Consider the following 10,498-nt stretch of genomic DNA (forward strand, 5'->3'; position numbering starts at 1 on the left):
CTGTTGTATTTTGCGATAGCCAGAGTGCCATACATCTGACTAAAAATCAGATGTTTCATGAACGGACCAAACACATTGATGTCAGATATCATTTTGTTCGGGAACATGTTACGCAAGGTGACATTGTTATCAGCAAGGTTGCTACCGAGAAGAATCCTGCAGATATGTTAACTAAGGTGATCCCTGCATATAAGTTCAAGCATTGCTTGGACTTGATAGGTATTCGGGATTGATTAGCGCCAGAGAGGCGTTTGGAAGAGGTGATCCAGTTCGAGGAATTCACTATGATGTTCAGCTTGGTAAATTTCAAGCCAAGGTGGAGATTTGTTAAGAAATGGCTTAAAATTGGTAGTGGATTGTTGTTGTTGGTAGTGGGTTGTTGGTGGTAGTGGATTAGTGGATGGTTGTTGGTGTCCATTTTCAACCACAAATCTTTGCCAAAGTTTTGGACAATTATGTCCTTGAACTCTCTTATAAATAGAGAGGTTCATTAGCCATATTCATCATCCCAAACCAAGAGAGAGCAAAGCTTGTTCTTTGAAAGCTAGGATTTTAGCTTTCGGGTTTTCTATAGGGGTTGAGAGTTGTGAGGTTCTCGGGTTGTGTCTTGAGTGTAAAACACTTGTAATCTTCATCTTGTTATAGTGAAATTTCTTTTCGCCTCTGCCCGTGGACGTAGGCATTAAAGCCGAACCACGTAAATCCTTGTGTTCACTTTATTTTTCGTTCCGGTCAATTTACTTGTAGTCATATCGGAGTTCTCAAATCGATCCTTTCCGCAACAGATACCGATACAGAGAAGGCTTTCTTTCTCTCTATATATTCATTTTCTTCTACTACAACCAAATATTATTGTTATTATAATTACTTTTTTAGCTTATTCATCCATCCACTCACTGTTGACCCCAATTGTCGGCATTGCATTATCCCATGTGGGTCACTCATTTTGTTTTGTTCTCCATACAAATGAATATCTCCATATTACTAGTAGTACAAAACAGTTGCCATCGTCATACATTTCTCAGAAATTCATGCATCTCATCTAGTGGCTAATTCCTATTTTAATCCTACAACACCTATAAATCAACCTAGTATGATTAAGGTAGTTCACTACTAGTCTAATTTACTGTCACTGATCCAGGGAATTAAAGCAAGGGAACCGTATAAGTAGACAATAATAGTGATTGAGTAGTGATTAAAACATAAATGCAACAAGTTGGTGTATATAGAGCATAATTTATTATTATATAAATAAAGGGTTAAGTGATGTCCCTTTCTGGACCCTCAATCTCCCAAATCCAATAACCTTGGGGTCGAGGTCTATCAAACGTCAGTCCAATGCGTCCAATCAACTTATGAGGCCGAATAATAGGAGGGTGAATGTGAAAATGACATGCGCGTGCTTCTTTACCCCTTTGCTTCCAGCTTAATGTCTCTATAGGCTATTACCCCTCTCTACTCCACCTACTTGGTTGCTATAAATAGAAGCTCATCATCTTCTTGCTTCCGCCACCTTCATTCATGTTCCCTCCCTCTGCTTTCGAATAATACATAATCTATAGCTATAGGAAAAACTAAAGTTGGAAAATAAAAAAAATGGACAAGTCCCATATTTTGTCCATAAGTGTTGCTGTTGTGGGAGCGGTTTGGTTTTTGGTTCATCATCTGTATAACAGCATGTGGTTCAGGTCGGAAAGGCTGAGGAGGAAGCTGTGGATGCAGGGTATCAAAGGTCCATCACCTTCACTCATATACGGCAACCTCCCTGAGATGCAAAAGATCCAATTGAATGCTCTCACCTCCACTCCTAATAATGCCGATATTGTTGCCCACGACTATACTTCCTCTCTCTTCCCATACTTCGTGCAGTGGAGAAAGGAATACGGTAACACCCTTCCTCTCTTCTACTACTTAACTACTAAGCTACACAACTCATTGTTTCCTTTTCCCCCCATGAAGTGGGATATTTCTGCAAACACTCCTTTTACAACTCTGCTATTCTGTTTTTCATTTTTCTTAATGTTTGTCACTGTACCATTGCAATTATCACATGCAACATCATATTGTATGGATCATTTTTGGGTAAACTTTGTCAACCAACCCAGAAGAGAAACAGAGGCGCAGATTCTTTGGGGGTATATTACTCTACAGTGTCACATAAATCTCCACAATTTGTACAGTGTGGAGAAATAAGAAAACCAGCACTAATTTTATTTTTAATTTCTTCTACGGAAAATTAATTAACTTATTACACAACACACAGACAGGGTGGGTGGGTGACACTGACAACGACTTGAAGATATAATATTAGTAGGAGTATTTGAAGGAGATTGGTCTAGTGTTTAACAAGTCATGAATCTGAGGGAATAGCCTTAAAACTAGAACTGCCAGGAACAGAGCTGGCATTGCGGGGGCAAACGCGGATTTTCAGTCAACTTTGTGTTTCAGTTTCAGACCTGGTCCCTATTCATTAATAATTCAATATCCAACACGTATATTGGTCAATCAATTATTTACCCCTCGCTTTCTTTCTTCTTTTGCGTTATAGTTTTTGTCCATAAATGCGCACGTGACGCGTGTAAAAGATAAGAAATTTCTTTTTACCTTTATAAATTTTGTCCTACATGGTATTTATTAAGATTTACATGAACATCGTCTAGCAATCAATTTTGGTAAAAATGCAGGTCCAATATACACGTATTCAACAGGGACAAGGCAGCACTTGTATGTGAACCAGGCAGAGCTTGTGAAAGAAATGAACCAATACATTAGTTTGGATTTAGGTAAGCCCTCTTACATAACAAAGAGACTGGCACCTATGCTCGGCAATGGCATTTTGAGATCCAATGGCCCCCTATGGGCACAGCAGAGGAAAATAATTGCCCCTGAGTTCTTCATGGACAAGGTCAAGGTATGCACTAAGAGTTATATAAGTCACGTGCAAAACTAACAGCAATGATGAAACCAATGCAATTAATGGAGTGAAATTTAATTTAGCAGGTAATGGTGGGGCTAATGGTGGAGTCCATGCAACCTCTTGTAAGAAAGTGGGAGGACAGCATTGAGGCCCAAAGTGGTGTGATGGCAGACATTAGAGTGGATGAGGATTTGAGGGGCTTCACAGCAGATGTCATCGCTAGAGCTTGTTTTGGGAGCTCTTATGCTAAAGGCAGGGAGATATTTTCCAAGCTTAGGAAACTTCAAACAGCTATTTCCAAGCAAAGCTTTCTTTTCGGAGTTCCAGGCTATGGGTACGTACGTGCTTGTCTTAATCATGAGTTTCAGATAAATCATCTACCTGTCAATTTGCATATAGATGTTATCTCCTCTCTTTCATTCCTTCCAAGTTTCCATCATATCCCTTAATGTTAAAAACATTAGACAACTGATTAATAGTTATCTAGAGTGATCAACTAAAAATATTCCCAAGGAGCTCAGCAAAGGCAGGGTCTTGTGTAGAAAAAACCATGAAATACAATGGGTAAAAGGGATAATACCTTACAAGTTGGTATGAATGATGATACTTGGGGCAACGAGTTATGAATCTCACATTAGTTTGACCAGATATACATGTGTTTATACCCTTTTGTCTTTTATAGACATTCATGCAATTGAAAATGCAGACTTCTGCCAATGAAGAAGCAAAATGAGATCTTGAGTTTGGAGAGAGAGATAGAGTCCCTAATCTGGGAAACAGTGAAAGAGCGGGAAAGCAAATGCAAAGAGGCATGTTCATCAGAGAAGGATCTATTGCACTTGATACTGGAAGGGGCATTGAATGACCAAAGTCTTGGTGAGGATTCATCCAAGCGCTTCATAGTTGATAACTGCAAGAATATATATTTTGCTGGCCACGAGTCTACTGCGGTTGCCGCCTCCTGGTGCCTCATGCTGCTTGCGCTGCAGCCTGATTGGCAATCTCGTGTTAGAGCAGAAGTGGCCCAAGTTTGCGGGGGCAGCTTGCCAGATGCAGACTCGGTGTCCCGCCTGAAAACTGTAAGTAAAATTAATGAGCACATCTCAGTTCACATTCCTCATTACTGTTAAAAGTTAAAGCTAACAAATTATACAAGGGTGTTGGTTGCAGGTAACGATGGTGATTCAAGAAGCCTTGCGTTTATATCCGCCAGCGGCATTTGTGTCAAGGGAGGCGCTTGAGGAGATCCAACTTGGAAATGTTACTATTCCCAAGGGAACGTGCTTGTGGACGCTGATACCAACTCTGCATCGGGACGCTGAGATTTGGGGTTCAGATGCGAATGAATTCAAGCCAGAGAGGTTCAGTGATGGCGTTTCTAAAGCTTGCAAGTACCCTCAAGCCTATATTCCATTTGGAGTGGGTTCTCGCTTGTGCTTAGGCAGAAACATGGCAATGGTTCAGTTAAAAATTGTCCTTGCCCTCATTATCTCCAAATTTACTTTCTCTCTGTCGCCCAAATATCGACATTCTCCTGCTTATAGAATGATCGTAGAGCCTGGTAATGGTGTACATATTCTAATTCAAAACATCTAACACCTTCCTATCCTATCCTATTCCTAAGTAGGTTACAAAGGCACGACTTTAGTTTATCTTTTTCCTTGTCCTGCTTCTGCTTGCAATTGCTACACTTGCTAAATCTGGATCTCTTAATTCCGTGCGTGCATGCTTTTCCAATACTGCCTGTATTGCTACACAAGTTTTATTTTATGTTTATTTTCGATCAAATTAAATTTTAATTAATTACTTGGTGATATTAGGTAAGTGTTTCGAATCAAACCAAGTTGGATTGTAAAGGGGCCAAATTGGGATAACTATTGTCTGATTCATTCCTGTCCACTTTTGCATAGATGAGAAAAGATTTTATGAAACTGTGATTCCACGTCATCTTATCCCTTTCTAATAGGAGAATGACAAATCAGATTTTTCCTATTGAAAAAAAAAATTAAATCCAACTAAAAATGCTAAAAATCAGGAGAAAAAAAATTGTTTTTCATTCTCTTATTGAAAAGGGACAAGGATTATGTGATGTCGAAACCACTTTTTATTTATTTATTTTTTAAAATAGGTATCGATTTTGAAAATGGAAATGGAGTCGCTACCGATCTTTTATTAAGGTGTGGTCGGATCACCTAGAAAATAATTTTAGGTCTGCAAATTTTGAGAAAACAGGTTCGGGAGTTGGTTACGCACGAGGAAGGGTTAGCACCCTCGTAACGCCCAAAATTGGTACCGAATTGATCATCTTATGTCTTAGTGTTGAAACTTTGAAAAGCTTTTAAAATACGATCTTTCCCCTCTCTTATTAGTGCTAATTTTATAAAAGATGCATGGATAAATCGACGCGAATACCAAAGACCTCTTTATCTTGGAGTAATAAAATGACACACCCAATACATTAGGGCATGGCATTTTTAGTCCTCGAGAATAAGTTTGTCTTTTGATTTTCAAAACTTTCATGGTGAGATTTAAAAAGGATATTCAATTGCTTTAAGTCCGATTAAAAATTGAAACCCAATACGTTAGGGCACGATTTCTTAAAGTTCCGAGCATTGAATATTGCCCTTATTATTTTTTAAATCCTCATTTCGAGAAAACGACGTATCACATCCAATACATTAGGACACGACTTATCGAATTCCCGAGAGTGAGTTTTATATATTTTGATTAAAGAAAACTTTCGATTATTTAGATTTAACGAGGAGAAATAGAACCCAATACATTAGGGCTCGATTCTCTCGGGGATTCCAAATATCGAGCATATGTGTTATTTTGAAAGGCTTTTGTATAAAATAACTTTGACATTTGTAATCTTTTGAATAAATAAAAACGATTGCATAATAGTGTACAACGCGGAATGATAATATGTAAACTAAAGCATGCATTAATGAATAACAAAGATTCGATATATGTGAATAAACAATATCATATATGTAAGAGCATCAATTTTATACCCTACACTATGCATATACTAACATCCATATTAGCAAGCAAAAAGAATTAAAAGGTTAATCTAAAAAAATACAAGCGAATTAACTAAAATGTAACAAGCCTTTTTCAAAATAATAAAAAGGTAACATGAAAGAAGAAAATTTACATATTAAAATGAATTTAAAATAATATATATATGTGAAAGTTTGAAATATACCAAAACATAGTTAAAAACGGGTAATTTACTAATAAAATCTTTTTTTTCAAAAATTATCGAAATGGGCCCATTTTTTAATTATTTACCGGAATGGTCCTATTTTCGGGAAATCGCGTCCACGTCAGCGCGATGTCAGGGTACGCGTCAGGAAATCGCGTCCACGTCAGCGCGAGATTAAAATAAAATACCGATTTATGTCAGCATCTCGCACTGACGTGGACGCGATTTCGGCCCGCGCATGAACAGTGCCCAACGGTAAAAAAAATAAAATACCGGGCCCATTTCGATAAATTTTAAAAATATAGGGCTTTTTTGGTATTTTGAAAAAAATTTTTGGATCTTTTTGTACTTGTATTTATTTTTTTAATCAATTAACTCTTCAATATTACATTAATAGCAACAAGTACAAAAAAGATTCAAAATTATTACCAACAAGATTTGAACCAAGGTACTAAGGGAAAATAGCAAGCATCTTAACCAACTAAGCTAAACTAATTAATTAACATATTATAGAAATATTGTTATTATCTTAATTATATTACTTATGTTCTAACGATTTATCGGACCTATTCCATACACGTGTCAAATCAAAAAAAATAATACAACAATTCTGTAAAAAAAAATCCGGTGTTTACTTCAAATAAATAAGGAAAATAATGATTTGAATGTTTCAAAATTCAATTTTAAACCGAAAAAATCGAAATTTAGGGGCAAAAAAGGATCTTTTTCAACGAAAACTTCGGCAAACCGCCTTCGGCTATTTGTCAGCGCGTAGATCTCGAAAAGTTATTCGAAATAAAAAAAATCGTCTCAATCGGACAACCGAGCCAAAAGTTATGGCCTTTCAAAGTTTTCCAAGCTAAAAAACATAAACTGTTCATCCACGTCAGCAAATCGCGTCCTCGTAGGCGCAATTTGTGTCCACGTAAGCAAAGCGCGCTGACGTGGACGCGATGTTCTGACACGTCCCCTGACATCGCACTGACGTGGACGCGATTTCGGAGAAAATGGCCCATTCCGGTAAATAATAAAATATCGGGCCCATTTAGGTAAATTTAAAAAAATAGGGCTTTTTTGGTAATTTTCCCGTTAAAAACAAATAATTTGAAATCAATAGTATTTTATGTACATACATATGTATAATAAAATAATTTAATATAGGTTAAGTACATAAAAAAATTAAATAGGGATGTTATCAGATAAATCTTTAAAGATGAAATATATAAAAATGGCTTTTGAAAGTCTATTATAAAATAAAAGTTATTAAAAATATTATAAAAAAAATAATAAAAGTTATTAAAAATATTATAAAAAAAATAATTCATCACAAAGTTATGATAATGATAAAATAAAAGAATTTAAAAATAAGTAATCGAAAATGTAACCAAATATAATAATAATGAAAATAACAAATAATAATAACAAATTAATATTAAACTAATTAATAAAACAATGGGCTGATTTGGAGTTAAAGCAGAAATTTTGGGATAAATCTGAAATAAACAAAAGGAAAAGTCCAAATTACAAAACGCGAATAACATAGGGACTAAAATTGGAAATATTCCTTGCCCATTCAAACGACGCGCTGCAAATGGGCTAAAATGAAGTAATATCGAAAATATGGGGGAAATTTTGTAAATAAACAAAAACTGAATTAAATCAAAGAAACAAATCGGGAGGACTAATAGCGCAAATATTCCCTCCTAGACCACAACACGCAGATCTAGCCGCATCTGGGTTGGGTCCTCGGGTCGTTGCCTAAACGGCGTCGTTTGGATGCTAGGAACCCTAGCCCAAAACAGCGTCATATGGTATTATTATTTAAACAAAATTTTCTAACAAAAAAACATTAGCAGTCTGTTTTAAAAAAATCTTCTTGTTTCCTCTGCTAGGGTTTCGACCCTAGCCTTCAGCGCCGTCTGAGACTCCGTCGATCTTTGCCGTGATTTCCCCGTCAACGGCGGTCGAAGCTACACCCCTAGGGGCTTTTTAGCTCCTCCTCACGCGGATCCAAAGGCGCTACCAGGTAAGACCCCCTTTGTACACGATTAAAAAATAAAAAAGAAGAAAACGGTAATGAAAAAAACTGAAATAGACAGAAAAAGATCACCTTCCCCAAAAACCCTTTGATTTTCTGCTGTTGTATTCTTTTTGTATTGATTTTTGGTGTGTGTCCGTAAAAAACTTACAAAAGTCTCACCTTTTGTTTTATAGGCCGAGAGAAAATGAAAAAACATCGAAAATACATTTTTTTCTTTTCTGCTGCGTGGTTTGGCTCTATTTGCAGGTACAGCGTACGGCGAGGGACGTGGCGTGTACGGAGGTGCGAACGTGGCACGTATGGAGGCGTGCGTGGCTGGGGGAAGCGTAGAGGGTGGCGCTGGAAGTCGTGCGGTCATGCGGCGCTGGGAACTGGGTACTGCTAGGGTTTTGGTGGATTTTGGGCTTGGGATAAATTAGATTTGGGCTAGTAATTGGTTATTGGGCTGGATTTGTAATTTGGGTTGCTAGGGTATATTGGGTTAGTGATTTGGGCCATTTGGGCCATTGAGCCCGTTGCTTGTAAATGGACACTAAACATTGGACTATTATTTTTATTTATTTTTTGTATTATTATTTAATTTGGGCCGGGCAAATTTGGGTTATTACATGTGAAATCACAGTTTCATACAATCTCTTCTCCTGCATAGATACCATTTACATTTTTAACACTTCTCCATGCTTCATCCAACTCCATTTTTATTTTACCAATTATTTTTAATTTATATTACAATATAATACATGATATTAATATTGTTAACGGAAAGTCGACTCATTCGGAAAAAAATCTTCAAAAAGTTGGTATTGCCTAAATGGATAACTACTCTATGTTGTAAGGTAAGAGTTCAAATCCCACAAAGTGCCAATATTAAGATTTTCTTGGTAGGTGACTGTAAGGGTCAATCAAGCTGAGCCAAGCTTTGATATTGGCTAACTTAAGCTCGAGTTTAACTCAAAATTCGGAGCTTGATACTTAGCTTGAGCTCAATTGAATATCTATTTTTAAGCTCAAGCGTGGCTAGACATATAATCGAGCCACTCAAGTTCGATTAAGCTCGTTTATCAATTTTCATACTCAAGCTCAATTGAGCTTGTATGTAGTCAAACTTAAGCTCAAGCGCATGTCGATAATTAAGCTTGGGGTTAAAATATATATTATAAAGGAAAAGCTTAATAAGATTGGTGACCCGCTCAAGCGAAGTATTACTAAGCTTGAATCTAGCTTGATCAATAGCTCGAGATTGACTTGATAATTATTGAATCGAGTTCAATTTCTTTTCTTTTCTTTTTTGAGTAAAACTTGAGTAGTCTTCGAGCACTAGTGTATCATTTACACCCCTAGTGACTATGCACTCACATGGTTTTCCTTTTCAAGCACCCAATGAGGCAGTTCCATTCTGTTGAATCTGTTGCCTCTTTAGGCACTCAAACTCTTGGCAAAATCAGGAGAAAAAATCTCATCAAGAACAATACCAACCGATTGAGGGGTCCACTAACTCTCGATAAACAACACTTAGAAGGCTTCTCCCGAAAGAGTATGAAATCCCTCAATAAAAAAGCATATTTTCTATCGGAGAGTCAAGTTAAAACCCTCGTTAGGGACAATAACTCTCGATAGTGTAGGGATCTAGTGCTCCTAGTATAGTTTTTCGTCATAATGCACTTATAATTTTTTGAACATACTGGTTTAAATAAAATTCAATCATTTACATTAATGTCATTTTTATTTTGTCCTCAACGATTTTTGCATGCAAGCAAAATTAACAAGCAAATATTGACTTGCTCGTTACTTAACATTTAACGAATATTAAGTTGCATTATGTGGTCAAATCACAATGCGAGAGACAACTTATATTAGTTGGTAATCTAAATGGTCCATTGTAACACCCTTTACCCATCTTGATGTATGATATAAGTGAGAGGTGTTGCCAGAGCACTTTCAACCTTGAACTAAAAATTTTCTTTTATAAAAATATATGTTTGAAAACATATTAATGTCCTTTAAATTAAATTAAACAAGTTTAGAAAGATTCAATATAATTAGGAATCAGTTCGAGTCATTGAATATTCATGAGGCACATCCAAGTCATAAAAAAATTGGTTGAAGCTCATTGTCTTAAACCGAAGTCATTCGGTTTGAGAAAAATAGGAGTGCCATCATAATTTAAAACATCAAATAATTTAAATAAAATCATAAAGATAAAGATAATATAAAAACATTTTGAAGGCTTTAAAATCAACTTAAAACCATTCGAAAACCTTTTTTGAGTGATCAAAAGTGCTCGAGGTCAAGTATGAGCTTTGGGAGCTCAAAACGGCCAAAACAGTGCAAA

General features: G+C 36.4%; 1 protein-coding gene across 2 annotated transcripts; it reads left to right on the forward strand.

Annotated features, from left to right (window-relative positions):
- Positions 1 to 505: 505 nt before the first annotated feature.
- Positions 506 to 4,716, forward strand: LOC107931610 (cytochrome P450 714A1). Of its 2 annotated transcripts, none has more exons than XM_041091610.1 (5): positions 506 to 1,885; positions 2,685 to 2,911; positions 2,998 to 3,251; positions 3,624 to 3,996; positions 4,088 to 4,716. In XM_041091610.1, exons 1-5 carry the CDS (start codon positions 1,597 to 1,599, stop codon positions 4,511 to 4,513), a joined length of 1,569 nt encoding a protein of 522 aa, XP_040947544.1. In that variant the 5' UTR covers positions 506 to 1,596; the 3' UTR covers positions 4,514 to 4,716. The 2 variants fall into 2 exon arrangements, with proteins under 2 accessions (XP_040947544.1, XP_040947545.1); XM_041091611.1 differs by having other exon boundaries at positions 888 to 1,885; positions 3,001 to 3,251.
- Positions 4,717 to 10,498: the final 5,782 nt, after the last annotated feature.

This window comes from Gossypium hirsutum, chromosome D04 (assembly GCF_007990345.1).
Source record: "Gossypium hirsutum isolate 1008001.06 chromosome D04, Gossypium_hirsutum_v2.1, whole genome shotgun sequence".
NCBI classification, from domain to species: Eukaryota; Viridiplantae; Streptophyta; class Magnoliopsida; order Malvales; family Malvaceae; genus Gossypium; species Gossypium hirsutum.

Coding starts and splice junctions, on each gene's coding strand:
- LOC107931610 (XM_041091610.1), top strand. CDS start 1,597: ATGGACAAGTCCCATATTTTGTCCATAAGTGTTGCTGTTGTGGGAGCG. Junction 1,886..2,684: donor GCAGTGGAGAAAGGAATACG/GTAACACCCTTC, acceptor GTAAAAATGCAG/GTCCAATATACACGTATTCA. Junction 2,912..2,997: donor TCTTCATGGACAAGGTCAAG/GTATGCACTAAG, acceptor AATTTAATTTAG/CAGGTAATGGTGGGGCTAAT.